The 14,558-nt window shown below is 49.6% G+C and overlaps 2 protein-coding genes across 5 annotated transcripts in view; one reads left to right on the top strand and one right to left on the bottom strand.

The window, feature by feature from the left end:
• CIT (citron rho-interacting serine/threonine kinase) overlaps positions 1 to 4,998 on the top strand; it is a 68,068-nt gene extending 63,070 nt beyond the window's left edge. Inside the window, exons 43-47 of one of the 2 annotated variants that reach the window (XM_058037281.1) lie at positions 142 to 222; positions 828 to 906; positions 1,025 to 1,222; positions 2,059 to 2,362; positions 3,045 to 4,998. In XM_058037281.1, the coding sequence (XP_057893264.1) occupies positions 142 to 222; positions 828 to 906; positions 1,025 to 1,222; positions 2,059 to 2,362; positions 3,045 to 3,068 (686 nt within the window). In that variant the 3' untranslated portion in view covers positions 3,069 to 4,998. Of the gene's footprint in view, positions 1 to 141; positions 223 to 827; positions 907 to 1,024; positions 1,223 to 2,028; positions 2,363 to 3,044 lie in introns of both variants that reach the window. The other variant, XM_058037282.1, reaches the window with a different exon arrangement.
• Positions 4,999 to 7,269: 2,271 nt separating this feature from the next.
• PRKAB1 (protein kinase AMP-activated non-catalytic subunit beta 1) lies at positions 7,270 to 14,223 on the bottom strand. Of its 3 annotated transcripts, XM_058036852.1 has the most exons (8): positions 14,191 to 14,223; positions 13,202 to 13,370; positions 12,629 to 12,795; positions 11,634 to 11,727; positions 10,824 to 10,938; positions 9,501 to 9,634; positions 8,969 to 9,037; positions 7,270 to 8,885 (listed from the first exon to the last, which is right to left on the bottom strand). In XM_058036852.1, the coding sequence occupies exons 2-8, from the start codon at positions 13,358 to 13,360 to the stop codon at positions 8,808 to 8,810; spliced, it is 816 nt and encodes a 271-aa protein (XP_057892835.1). In that variant the 5' UTR covers positions 13,361 to 13,370; positions 14,191 to 14,223; the 3' UTR covers positions 7,270 to 8,807. The 3 variants fall into 3 exon arrangements, with proteins under 3 accessions (XP_057892835.1, XP_057892833.1, XP_057892834.1); XM_058036850.1 differs by having other exon boundaries at positions 8,796 to 9,037; XM_058036851.1 differs by lacking the exon at positions 14,191 to 14,223 and adding an exon at positions 13,791 to 13,897 and having other exon boundaries at positions 8,796 to 9,037.
• Positions 14,224 to 14,558: the final 335 nt, after the last annotated feature.

The raw sequence follows: 14,558 nt of genomic DNA, 5'->3' as shown, positions 1-14,558 counted from the left end.
CATTTAGAGTAATTCATGGCAATCTGGGATTTGTAAGATATCCCTGATAAAAAGGCTGGGAACAACTGCCTTTGTCCCTTCTGAAATAAATGAATAAAACTCAGGCAGATGCTCATGACCTGATGTGGCTTCTCTTGGCAGAGTTTGGTGTCTTTGTGGATTCCTATGGAAGACGCAGTAGGACAGACGACCTGAAATGGAACCGCTTGCCCTTAGCTTTTGGTAAGTGTTGAGGGAAAACCCCTTGGATTGTGGAGATTATTGAAACAGGAAAAATCCCTGTGGAATGGGTACTCTGCACTCAGCCTTTCTGTCTTCTTTTCCCTTCCCAATTATTCCAGAAACTATAGAGCTTTTTCCCACTATTTAAGCTTATTCTAAATCCAGATGGCAAACCCTCTGAAATATAAGCAATTTAAGGAAAACTAAACTGAATTCCATTTCCTCTATGTTCCTGGTCCGACACTGGCTATTGGAATTTTTAACAATGCTCTAAGTTTCTGAAACAGTGAAGAGTATATGAGGGCAGCATGGCTCCCTCAGGCCTTTTGCACTGCTTAATGGGATTTTGTTCAGTTAATAGCCTGACTTTAATGCCTTTTTCATGATACTTTGGTTAGTAAAGTCCTTGAGATACAGTTTCAAAGCACCAATTCTTTAAACTTGCATCTCCCCCTATACTGATGGTGTCTCTGTCATTACATATAATGTATTCCTCAGTTTTCCCACAGGGCTGTCAGCCTCTCTTGTGCTTGCTGTTGTGTTTTAGAAGTTTTTAATAGAGACTGTATTTTGTGTTTTTTCCTGCCTTTGCACTGCTCCTCCAGCCTACAGGGAGCCCTATCTGTTCGTGACCCACTTCAATTCCCTTGAAGTGATTGAGATTCAGGCACGAGCTTCTATAGGGTAAGTGGTTCTCTTTTCATCTCTTTGAGCAGCCTGTTTTGCAGGAACATATGGACTTGCCAGGAAAAGGTAGTACTGTGCTGCCACTGTAAAGACTTTTTGCTGCCATTTTCCCCAGGACCCCGGCACGAGCCCACTTGGAGATCCCGAACCCGCGGTACCTGGGGCCCGCCATCTCCTCAGGAGCCATCTACTTGGCCTCCTCCTACCAGGACAAGCTAAGGGTGATCTGCTGTAAGGGCAACCTGGTGAAGGAGACCAACAATGAGCAGCAGCAGCCGCCACAGCACCACAGAGGCTCCTCTGCCACGCGCAGGTACGGGGACATCAGGTGTCACAATGTCAGTGTTACAGTCCCTGGGTGCCTCAAGAGCAAACTTCCCTCCTGATGCCTTTGGTGGTGGGCTGCCCTTGTTCTGTTCTTAGAGCCTAGTGACTGTTACTGTAAGGCTGTAATAGAGTCACTAATGGCTTAATATCCACAAGGAAACAAACATCAGCTCTAGATGGGGATAATCTCCACAAATGCTTTGTGACCTTGTGCTGGTTTGCTTTGATGTTGTGATAGAGCTCTGGCTTCAAAGCTTTTTGAGCTCAGATACTGTTGATATGACACTAAACACGGCTTGGCTGTAACAAGATGTAAAGCAAGAGCCCCTTTCTATCAAATAATGGGTCTGCCTTAGGGAGATTAGTGCTGGCAAGTTGTGTTGTGATATACAGGTAATTAAATGCTTGGGCTGATGGTGCCACTGTGTGCACAGGAAACAAAAATTGAGGCTTGTAGTTCATCCCAGCCTGGCCTGAACATCCCTGAGCTACAGAAAATTGTGTGAAAACACATATATCAAATTTTATTGTATTTTTATATGGAAAAGCATATGGCTGGAGTGTATGAGAAGGTGTTGTGTACAGAACAGGCCAGAGAACATGACTTACACTGGCAATTCATTAAGGCACATTGCCAGTGTGGCTCACGTGATGGATACTCCAGCTGCCAAAATACCTCTGCATTTTCCATCTTGCCTCAGGGAGGGGCTGATGCTCCTCACCCGAAGGGTGCAGGGGGAAAAGTTACATTTTTGCTAAAAGAAAATGTGACGGGAGGTTTTTGTCACTCAGCGGTTCGCGTCAATTATTTTTGAATGACAGCAGCCCGAACAAGAGAGGCCCCCCCACGTACAACGAGCACATCACCAAGCGCGTGGCCTCCAGCCCGGGGCCCCCCGAAGGGCCCAGCCACCCCCGGGAGCCCAGCACCCCGCACCGGTACCGCGAGGGCCGCACGGAGCTGCGCAGGGACAAGTCCCCGGGGCGGCCCCTGGAGAGGGAGAAGTCGCCGGGGCGGCTGCTGAGCACGCGCAGGGAGCGCTCCCCGGGACGGCTCTTCGAGGACAGCGGCCGAGGCAGGGTGCCTGTGAGCGGGGCCAGGACTCCCCTTGCTCAAGTCAATAAGGTAAGGCAGGAGCCTGCAGGAATGTCTGTTCTCAGGGAAGGGCTTGGAGGTGTAGTGCAGAAGGGCTGGTGGCACTGGAAAGCTCAAGAGCAGATCAGATCTCACCCCTCTGCTCCTCAAATTCTGTTGGAGCACAGCCCACATGGTGTCAGCCATTCACTGGCCCTGTGACCACCAGCCCTGGGCTGGTTCTGGCACTGCAAAAGCTGCTTGACCCTCAAAGGGGATGAAAGCACTTGGGCATTTACTAGCAAGTGATAGAGGGCTTGAAGGGGAATAATATCTGGAGCGGGGAACGTGGGAGCCTGCTGTGCTAAGCTACATACAAGGCTGAAAGGGCCCAAACATTGTTGGCCCATTCAGGCTCCTACAACCTCTAGCAGATGGAGTAAAACTATCAAAGAACCTATTCAACCATCAACATCCTCCCCAATCTTATTTATCGCAACCCCAATACAAGCCTTACTTCTAGCAATCTCAACCTGAACCCCATTGCCCCTTCCATTCCCCTTAGCAGACCTTAACCTAGGCCTACTCTTCCTATTAGCCATGTCAGTGTTTGTGGATGACAGGAACCCTGGCTCTGTGGCAGCAGCAGGTGATGAATGTACTGCTCCCACCACCTCCTGCCTGGAAGAGAAGCACCTGTGACTTGTAACTTGTCCTTTTATTTCCCTGCCAGGTCTGGGACCAGTCTTCAGTGTAAGTCTCAGCTAGACAAAGTTACTCGTCTTGACCTGCAGGAAAAAAAGGAAATATACTGAGTATATGCACTCCATCTGTCTGCAGCCCAGCTCCCAAACAGCATTCCTGGGCCAAAGCTCGCTCCGCAGCGGGAGCCGTGACGCTTTCCAAGACCGTTCGCAGCTCAGTTAATTTCTCTGCACTTTCCTGCACTCCTGTTTTTGCACTTTGTACTACTGTTACTCTTTCAAGCAGTTCATGAACTTTTTGTATCCACTTTAGTCCCTAGTAGTTCATCCAGGAAATGGGACTTGTGTCCTACCCCAGGTCATCACTGTGGTTAGCACCCCTTAACAGAGAGTTGGTCAAAGTTCTGAGATGTGCTGGGAGCCCCTGATGGCCTGGAAACAGAAGGGCCAAGGTGAGTGAGTCTTTCAATAGGAGCTGTGGTTGGATGTTCTCCACAGAACACATGAAAAATTTCTTCTGATTAGCCTGTTCACCTGCCACTTCTGAAAGTTATTTTGTTCTCACTAAAATCGCTTTAGAGCAGCTCTGATGGGGAGGGAAGAACCCTGCTTTAACCAAGCCCCCTGCCCGGCCCTGAGACAAAGTGCATTACCTATAAGCTACTGGGTTGTAAGACTTTATCCAGGTCTTCTGCATGACAGTTCACTGCATGCTGCTGCACCATCACTGGCTCTCTCCTTTTAGGTTGCTTTGCTGAGTAGTGTATTGTACCTCACTTGTAAATTAACTGAAACCTTTAGATTACGCTGCAAATAGCCGTTAATTACTCTGGAAATTTGGCACCGAAGAGTTAACAAGCCTTATTCTATGACAAGAATCACAGTCACACTTGTGTTCTCCTCTCAGCACTGGACATGGTCTCTTCAGCAATGAGTCCTGCCAGCCTCAGCTCCCCAGGGGGAGCAGCCCGGGCTGGCTCCTCCTGTGAGCTGTAGCTTGTGGTGCAATCAGATCCGGTGTCTTGGCACAGGACACCCACAGGGAGCAGCTTTGGCAGTTGCTGACACACCTTGGCTTCCCCGTGTCTGACCTCGAGCCTTTTATTGCTTCCTATTCTCTTTTGCTGTGAACATGAAGCAGAGAGCAAATGATTTTCAAAGCAGGTTTTGACCATTCACTCTGCAATAGCAACATTCTAAGTGAACAACCATGTTCTTTACAACTGGAAAGAGCAAAACTGCATCCAGTCTTCTTCCCTTGGCGCCACACTTAAAACTTCTGCTAGTCCCTTGCAAGCCTGTGCTAACCTGTTCTAGAAACCCATCAAAATTCCAATGCCTTGTCAGTGTCCCTTGGCGAGTTCCATGAATATTGTATTCTGTTCTCTTGTCTGTTGGGTTATTTTCAGTCAGATGATTTGGCAGGAAATTTGCTGAAAGTTTTTGTCTCCTGGTCTGAATATTTCGAAAGGTCACTGAGATCAGTCTTTAAATCTTTGCATCTCATGGAAGATCTTCAAGACCTCAGAAATGGGCTTGTTGAGTCCTGAAAGTGTATATCTTGTGTCTTGTTCGTGAAATGCTTCCTGCTATAGAAATAGCTCAAAGGACTGTACATATTTACAAGAAACTTTATATTCGTAACAAAAGGGAATTGAATTGGTTTCTACTTTTTTATTGTAAACTGTGCGTTTTTCAACACTGGCTTTTTGTTTTACTGGTGGTTGTGGACAGCCATCCTCAGACACTGGAGGGGCCTCGCCTCAGTCCTCCTGCTCCCATGAAGAAATATTGTAACATTAAATTGCAATTGAAGCTTGTTAGCATAAATGAGGTTTTAGGTCTCTAAAAGTACAGGATTTTTCTTCATTACCTTTTTATTATTGACAAGGGAGGGAACCAGAGGGACAGTTCAAAGCTCCACCGGGAAAGTATTGAACTTTGTTGTTGAACAATAACCAAATAAAACAAATAACTATCTTACCTGGCATGGTGAAATGACGGCTTCCTTCTCTCTGGAGTGCCCCTGCCCCTCCTGCCCCTTCCCTGGCTCTGGGGAATCCTCGGTGTCACAGCTGACCCCAGAGCAAACCCTGGCAATATTCAGCATTTAATACTCTTCATTCCCTGAACAGTAGCATAAGTGGCTTCACAAACCCCAGGCATGTTCACATGCACGGACCCAGGTGGGTTTATCCAGGTGCTTCACTGGAGCAGCAGTCACTGCAAGCACCCACACTCAGTCCTGCCTCACCTGTGACAGGGGCAGAGCTGGAGCACCTGTGAGTGTCTGGGAAAACAGTCTTGCCCTGGTAAGTGACCCCACACATCTTGAGCTGGAAAAAAGGCTTCTTAATCAACAAGAGTGTGATCTAATGACAGGTTTGGGACTTATCCCAGCAGTGTACTGGGAGCAAAGTGGAGGGAGGCAGTTCCTCATCCCACTGCTGTAAAATGCTGGTGCTTTAAGGCCTAATAGCTGCAACTTTAAAAAAAGACCATTCACAAATCCAGTCAGATTGAGTACAACCTGCAGTTACTGTACAGCTCAACTTACACCTGCTGGGAAAACTTGCTAGATCAGACTTAAATGTAAATACATCTATTTTTAACTGAACTAGTTTTTACAGGGTCTGAAGTATTCTTTCACAGGAAGAGGTTTTTAATATTCACACTGCTGCCTACAGTAACTTAATTTGTCCTCCTACTGTTGAGTGTTTTTGGTTCTGTGCACATACCCACCCCCTCAGCCCTGAGAAAGGGCTTGGTGGAGGCTCTGGGGGTGGGTACCCAATGGCTCCTCTTACAATTTGGTCTACATGACATTCTCCATGAACATGCTCTCCATCAACCCTGAGCTGCTTGATTTATCTATTGTGCCTACTATGATGTATATGATGAAATGCTGACTTGTTCAATGTTCCTTTATTTCTTTTACTGTGCACAAACAATACTTATTTAAAGCTCATTGTTGCAGTCCTATGATGCATGATCCGAATTGTAACAAAACTAAATTAATCCAGAAACTGGTGGAGTAAAAAAAAATTATTTATTGAACTTTCTGATTCCCAAGAACCCTACACAAATCCATGTCAGCTTGACCCCCACATGCTGTGCTGAAATTCAGGGGGTTGGGGAGGGCAGGGAGCTCTTGTTATTCCTGTACTGGTTTACTCCAGGGTCCCCAAAAGTGACTGTAACAAAAGTGTCTGCATCTACCTTTAAAAAAATGTGCTCTCCTAGCAACAGCCAAGAATAAACATAACAGCACAGACTGTGAGCTGTGGGTGGGGAATGTAAGTGAGCTAATAAATCCAACTCTTGATCCAGCTTCTGCCTTTGGAGGGATTTGATTCATCCCATTGCAATAAGGGAACACAGAGTGATTAATTCATTCACCTGTCAAGCAGAAAATGACCCAGAAAAAACCCCAATATAACACCCCAAAACCCACCCCCCAGCAAAAACCAAACCAACTACCTTTCCTCTTCTTCATCCTGCTGGAGAGAAAGGGCTTTGGGGGGCTGAGGGTGGCAGAGGCTTACCTGAGGAGATCTGTGGCTCCTGGCCACACTTGGGGTGCCAGCTCACCTCTGTCACTGCTGCTTGTGGCTGGGGAGGCCTGGGGACAGCTGGGCTTGGTCCCTGTGGGCAGGGAAGGGTGGAGCAGAGGGAGGGTCCCTCCTGCAGGCCCTCCACAGCCTGGGGCCCACCCTGGGCTCCCAACCTTTGGGGCTGCAAAAGCTGATGGTGCAGTGGTGGCTGCAGTCCCTGTACTGAGCCCTCTGCCAGCTGACACAGGGCCGGGGGTTACAAACAAAAAATCAAAATTAAAAATCCTCAAGCTTTCTACACAGCAATTTTTCCTGTCCTGGGGTTCCACCATAACTGGTGCACTGTTGAAGAAGATGGAATGCTCTGCAGGTACCAGCACTGAGCACACACCCCACAGCCTTGGCATTCCCTGGACACTGCAGGAATACAAACTGTCACAGATTGTCCCCTCACACAGCTGGACCTGCAGAGTCACCCTGGTGAGGACAAAGGCTTGGGGAAAAAGGTCTGCTTGAAGTGGCTGCTGGAACAAAGAGAAGCTGACAGGAGGCTTAAGAACCATCCCAAGCTTTCCAGCTCTGCTGCTGGAGCTTTTAAATAACTGGACTCTTGTCCTTCCTCTAAACTTTACATCAGAAATAAGCATGAACACCTTGGTCTTGTTCACTGACTGAGTGCAAGAGGAGAAAGTGTTTCAGTCTGCATCATTTAATGAAAAGCTTGTACAACCCACCAAGGCATAAAACTGCAATCAGGAAATCACATGTAGTAACAAAATAACTCACTGAGGCGAGGTTACCACAGGAGGGAAGGGTAGTAACAAGACAAGTCACCCACATCTCTTGAAAATGTTTTATTTGTTTCTAAAGAGGTTGAAAACAAGCAATTCTGTAGTTCAGAATACTAAATACTATCCATAGCACAGAATGAAGAAAGAGTTTTCAGAGAAAACCATTGCACTAGACCCAGATCTACTCAGCTACTGAAGATATTGCAACAAGGCTGGTGAACAGACCCCAGGCTGGCAAGGCACCCTCCCACTGTGGCTCACCCCACGCTGGCTGCTGCAGCTCTGTCCCCACTCTGAGGCCTCACAGACTTGTGCAAAGTGCTTCCCCACGCTGGGAGGGGCTGCTTGTCATTGGCACGGGCACGGTGCCCCAGGCACCACAACAAGCACACTGGCAGCAGGTTTGCATTAATGTTGCATTTGTTTTGGGATAAAACAGGCTGTCAGCACCAAGGACAGGCAGCCTGGCACTACTAGAATCACTTAGAAAACAGAAACAGAATAAAAAGTTGCCCGGCTCCAGCCCTGGGCACAGAGGGTGCTGCATCCAGCACTCTGCTGACACTGAGGGGTGAGTTTGGCCACTGGACACAGGAGACTTACAGTCACCCTCAGGCTGTTACTGAGGGACTCATCCCTAAACTGAATCCATCCATCTCCTTCCTCTCTCAGCTTAAGGGAGTCCTCATCAGTGACAGCAAGAGAAACCAGTTTTCCAAAAGCAGATTACTGCAAGACACAGTTATGATTTACAGAAAAATCCAGCCATTAAAAACAATTGTCTTTACCAGAAATTCCACAGGGGAAAAGATGTATTTCAGTTCTCATGAAGAGAAAAAACTACAGAGCTATTCACAGTAGAAACAGTGCACCCCACTCTACCGTAAAATAATAATGAGCTTGTAGTGATGATTATGTTGCTGATTTTGCCCAGAAAAGGCTGCTACAAAATGATCATCAATATTCACACTTACTTCAGCCAGGCAAGTTTGGAACTTGCTACTGAAATAGTGTTTGATGAGCAATGGAAGCAGTAATGAGCCTGCTTTTGCTGAGTGTTATGCTCAAATCAGATTCCCTAAGAATCCTGAACTTTCCAGACTTTGGGCTGGCAGACTCCCAGTCTGCCTTGCTGCTAAAGCTCTTTGATCTCTTGCTGCCCTGACATTATTCAGCCTAATTAAATTGGTGGTTTTTTAACTCAGCTGACAAGGGGCACTGACACCTTGGCCACCTGTCTGGGTGCTGTGAAGCTGCCACTTCCAAGAACTTCCACGGTGGGGCTAACAAAATAAGGCAAATACAGGAGAACCTGGAAGTCTCAGGAAAAATATGAAATCAGAGTTTGTTTGCTACAGCACAGAGCAGAAGTACATTTGGTTAAGTGAAGCATTTTTTTCTGAGACTGCACTGGCCCAGAACAATTGGTCACAAATGACTGTGATGCTCATATTGGCTTGTACAGCAAAGTGGTCACGTATTTCTTCTTGTAACGGTGTGTAGCACTGAGCACCATCACTCCATCCTACAGGGGAGGGAAAACAAGTGAGCAAGTGCCATGGCCAGACACCCAGGCTGCCCCTGGGCACGACATGCCCTGGCTCTCACCTTGATGGAAAGGGCATACAGGTGGTTCAACATGACGTGGTTGGGCTCAGGGAGCAGAGCAGGGTCACACTGCAGAGAACAGGGACAGTGTGACAGTAACAGTGTGACAGATAGTGTGACAGACAGCGTGACAGTTCACTCCTCACAGCTGAGGGGTGACAAGCAGCATCTGTGACCAGCCACTGAGTCCATCACAAACACAGTCAGCACTTCAGAACAACCCCAGGGTAAAACCCTCTGCATCCTCACCAGCACCATGAATCAGACTGATTATCCCTCATGTGCTTCTGGTGTCTTAACAGTTACCAAGATTAAGCTTTTCGACATTCTAGTTTTCCATTTTAAAGACAGTCAACAAGAAAAATAGAATTACTTCAGATGAATCCTTGTGGACATATATAATAAGGAACTCACCAGCACAATAACTTCTCCTAAGGTTTTTCCTAAGCTGTCCCATGCCCATATCCAGATTTTTCCCCACCTGTTCCCACCCTCAAGGGCATTATTTAACAAACCAAAGTGATGCACTCACAGAAATGCCTGTGTCCTTGTTCAGGATGACCTGCAACAGGTGTGGGGGGAGAATGGGGGGGGATTTAAAGCGCTCCTCTGCCTTGCAGACATAGGGCTCCTGGTGGTATGGTCCTGGGGGTGAACTGGACAGCTCTGCCAGAGATCAAATGGTAAATATGGTAAATATTTCATCCTGAATGCTTTGTGAGAACATCTGCTCTTTATAGGTACATGCAGCCTAAAGGAATCAATGGCACTTAAGTACAACTGCAGCAGCTGGTGCAGTGCCAGAGGATCAGTCACTGCCCAAGAGGGGATTTAAGGTGCCCAAAGTCTGACTTGGAAGGAGCTGTGAGGTTCTGGGCAGCAGAGTTCTGAGGGCACAACTGCACTTCAGAACTTCTCTGTCACCTCTGCCCAGCACTTCTGCTAACAGCCCACTGTGCAGGCTGCCCTACAAGGGCAAGGACATGGGAAGCACCTGAGAAAGGCAACTGCTCCCCCCTGCAGGCTGGGCTGTGGGAAGGGCCCTTCCAAGTCTGATCAGGGAAAGGAAACACTGCTACAGCCTGTGGGGGAAGGCATCTGCTAGAATCTCCTCCTGGCCCGCCCCACAATCACACAACACTTCCTCCAAAAAGGCTTTGTCCAGGGCAAAGTCACACAGAGCAAACACACCCAAGCACACCTCCTGCCCCGGGCTCAAAGGTCTGCTGAAGGAGGGTGGAAGGTGCTGCCTCAGTCATGGGGTTCATCCCTACAGAGCTCAGCAGCCAGCAGGGCAGGGCTGACCTCAGACATGGCTCAAGCTAAACCCCACCTCCCTCCTATTACACTGGAATGTGAAACTGAAGGCATTTTTGTATTATTCTTAGGTAGATAATTTACACTACACTGTGAGGATACTCCCCAGCCTGTGTTATGACTGAGATGCATCTAATTTTTCCCTGCTAAAGTGCAACCCCTGACCCCCTCAGCCACCTCCTCAGCAGAGAAGACTGAATTAGGAGCCGTGCAGGCTGTCAACGTTGGTTTGATGGGGTAAAGCAGAGACTGATGCACCAGTGACTGCCCTAAACCCAGCCATGCACACAGCAGGGGCAAACAAAGTTACTGAGCACCCAGGGCTTCCTCCTCATCAGGTCTGTGCTGCTTTGTCACAGGCTTCCTCCTCTGTGCATTCCATTTTCTTCCTTTGGGCATTTGTGATTCCTGCACACATCCCAGGGCCTGACACAAGTAGAGATTAATCTCTGCTGGAGCTTTAACTCAGCTAAAAAGGGAAAATGCAATTTTGAACAGCTCTAAAAAGTGTGATGCAAAGTTACCAGTGAGCTCATACCAGACATGTCTGAACATTTTTGGGAGTCCACCATCAAAGCATCAAACACTTCAAAGTCAGTTTTCTTCACCTGGATGATGTTGTTGACAGTACCCAGCTGGCTGGTTACTACTGGCTGCCAAAAGACAAGACAGAAAAACCAGAATAAAAAAAGCCTGTGGGACTAATAGATTCTCAGAACTGCACAATCAGCATTACCAAGAATGAGGTACAATTAATTTTGAAATGTGACAGAACCAGATGTGAGAAGAGCTCAATGAGTGTTAGGTTAAGAGGAAGTGCAGGATTTTCAGGGCTGGGAGGGGAAAATGCCAGCTGAACCTGCCAAGCCCACAGGGCTCCAGACAAGGCAGGGGTCAGTCTGGGCTGGAGTTACCTGTGACACCAGCTCTGGACATTGAGCACGTGGGGAACTGCTGGGCAGGCTGGGGTTAAAGCTCTTTTTATAGCAGAGGAGGAAAAACAGGCCTGGTAGATTTTGGCACAATTACTGGACTGTGAAAAGATCTAGAGCAGCAACAGCAACATGCTGGCACAGAGAGCCAGGAAGGCACAGCAAGCTCTGGGCTGCCAGGAGTGCTGCAATGCTCTAAAAGGCAGTTTGGCACTGGGCAAGCAAAGCTTGGCATCACCTATAAACCAGTGGCCAAGAGATCCTGTCCCTCATTGCATCTCCTGCCCTCTGAGCTCAGGCTGATGCTGCCACCCAGGCCAGCAGCCAGCAGAAACCTCTCTGTCACCAGCCTGAACAGCCCCTTTCTCCTCTTCAGATGCCTCAATCAATAAGCAGAGACTCAAAGCAAACTTCACCTCTGCAGGATCGTGTGTCCACTGCCCATCCACGAGGAACTTGTACTGGTGCTCTCCTTCTGGCAGGTCCAGGATTGCCACAAAGTTGTTGTGACTGGAATTCAAGACAAACAATCAGCCCTGCAGAATTCTGAGAAGTGCCTTGGTCTCTAAGCTGTGGCACACACTGTGACACAGAGCAGAAGCCTCCTCATGCAAAACCTTGAACAGGCAGAGAATCTCTGATGCAATCCAAAGGCAAGGAATCAAATGATGATTAATGCTCATGATAATTTCCTCTGTGACAGTGAGTCCCCCCACACTCCTGACATCCCATAACTGGCACTGAGCTTTTGTAAAGTCACTCTCACATCTTCATGTTACTTGTTAGCACAGGAGACCTCATTTATCTGCTGATGGAACAAGATCAGCTTTCTCATATTTCCCTGCCTTTCAGTATTTGCCATCGTAAATTGCATTTCCCAAATGCCCATGAAATAAATGAACAATGAGCAGATAAAAGCAGCAACTCAATACTTCTGGGTTACTTTGGGTCTGCAGAGCTGCTGCTTGGCAATTTCCAAACTCTGTGAGGAATCAGGGCTGTGAAGTCCCTGATTCTTCAGAAAGCTTTAGAAGCATCTCAGAAAAGCTGAGTAACACTTGATGCTGCTCCAACAGGCCTCTGGGCCCTCTGAGCTGGGCAAAAGCCACTGACATGGCCAGGATGTGCCACAGACACTGTGTGTGATGGAACCAGCTCTCCTTTCCCTGCTCCAGGCTCACAGCAGGGACAGTTTGGGGTTATCTGTGTGCTGTGCCCAGTGAACTGACACACAGCTCAGCTTCCACCCTGTGCCATCCAAGAATGGAGAAGCCACTCTGTCATCAGGGGCAGAGGAGAGAGGCAGGACAGTGGTAAACCCAGTCCAATCCCATCTCTGAGCTGCCCACCTCCCCCATGGCTCTGAGCACTGCCAGTCCATGGGGAACACGCTGCAGCAGCACTCCCTTACCTCCTTGTCAGAGGAATCTTACTCCAGTTGTTGAAGGACCCTGACAAATAAACCTCCTTCCCCCCTCCAGTCCAGCGGAACACCGTCGGCCGAGCTTGAGTGGGGGTTTTGTCATTCACCTCCAGGTCCTGCTGCCAAGCTAGAAATTCCTCTTTCTCCAATGGAGCCTGCAAGCACAATGTCTCAATCAAAAAAGGGTCTTTCCTGCCAGACTCAGAGAACCTGTGCTGTACTGAAAGCTTTTTTTGCCCTCAGGCAGGATTCTCTAAGTTTACTACAAGCAGGTTTTGTCAGATGCAGAATACAAAATGCATTTCTAGATACTGTTCACAAGGTCATTTGCACAAATTCTGCGAAGGTGTTAAAGCCTTCCAAATCTGCAGGAAGAGTGGAAGGCAAAATAATGCTCTTCCCTCCAATTATACCTGCTTAAACACCAATTCACTCTCTCCTTGGCATGGGAAGGAAGGGGGATGGACAGCTCTGTGTAAACTCAATGACAAATCCCTGCAGGTTCCAAACAGCCCCAGAGCATTCCAAGCAAGCAGTGCTGGGAGAACAAACCAGCAATACCTTCATTTCCTCTGGATGGAACAAGTCTGCATCTTCAGGGCTGTCCATGAGGATTTTGGGTCTGTCTCCCTCCTTGGTGGCTCCTCCTGAGCTGTCCCCTCGGGCGCCTTTGTGCCCATGGCGCTCCAGCCCCGCGCGCTCGCTGCTCGTGTTCCCCATTTCCGTGGATCTAAAGGAGCAGGGAAAGCCGGATCAGCACAGCACTCCCGCAGCTGGAACACCAGCAGGCAGGAAAGGAAACTCATCAATAGCCTTAGGCTGTGCTTTTGAGTTGAAGAGCCTCAGAAACGTGATTAACCCATTGTGAAGTGACACCACGCTCTGAACAAAGGCACTGACAGTTTTTAGCCTCTGCTGACGATGTTCTACATGAGCAGCTCTACCGGAGCCAGCCAGGCAGGGAGCTGACCCAGCAGGTCCTTGGCACACAGCACGGAGCTGCTGTGCCCCCCCAAGCCAAGGGCTCGATCTTTGCCTCCTGCCCCCCGTGCACGCAGCGCTGCACCTCGCCAGCTGCAACACCAGGGGAACTTTCTGCTCCAAAAGCAGCCAGCCTGAAATGTGACCGCTCTAGAGTAAGTTATCTCACCCTGCTGAGGATGCTGAGAGCAGCTGAGGGGGGCTCTAAACAAATAATCACAGAATGGATGTCCCGTGCTGAAGGGCCCACAGGGACCACCCGGGCCAGCTCCTGGCCCTGCACAGACACCCAGCGCTCCTGGAGCTCTGGCAGCCTGGGGGCTGTGACCGCTCCCTGGGACGGCTCAGTCCCGCTCTGTCCCCGCTCTCCTCCGGGAGCGGCAGCGCCTGCAGAGACCCAGCCCCGCCTGGGTGTGCACGGAGGGGGCCCGCGGGCGCACCGGGACCTCCGCGGGGCACGGGGGCCCAGCCCGGCCTGGCAGCCCCGGGACCCGACCCCGGGAGCCGCCGCTGCCCTGCCCAGCCCAGCCCAGCCCAGCCCAGCCCAGCCCCGCCGGGCCCGCACCCACCGCCCGCCGCGCTCCCGCCGCCGCCGCCGCGCTTCCGCTTCCGCCGGGCCCGGCCCGCGCCCGCCGGGGGGAACCGAGCCCGGCATTGCCGTTCCGGGCTGGCCCGCGCTCCAGGGCGGGCTCCATAGTCAGCTCCATGGTGAACTCCATGGGGGCTCCATGGTGAGCTCCATGGCGGGCTCCATGAAGAGCTCCGTGGCAGGCTCCATGGCAAGCTCCACGGTGGGCTCCATAGTGAGCTCCATGGCGGGCTCCATGGGGACCTCTATGGCAGGCTCCATAGCGAGCTCCATGGCAGGCTCCATGGGGGGCTCCATGGTCAGCTCCATGGGGAGCTCTATGGTGAACTCCATGGTGAGCTCCATGGG

The sequence above is a fragment of the Melospiza georgiana genome, chromosome 18 (genome assembly GCF_028018845.1).
Source record: "Melospiza georgiana isolate bMelGeo1 chromosome 18, bMelGeo1.pri, whole genome shotgun sequence".
In the NCBI taxonomy this organism is placed as follows: Eukaryota; Metazoa; Chordata; class Aves; order Passeriformes; family Passerellidae; genus Melospiza; species Melospiza georgiana.
This window is presented reverse-complemented; position numbering and strand designations above follow the sequence as displayed.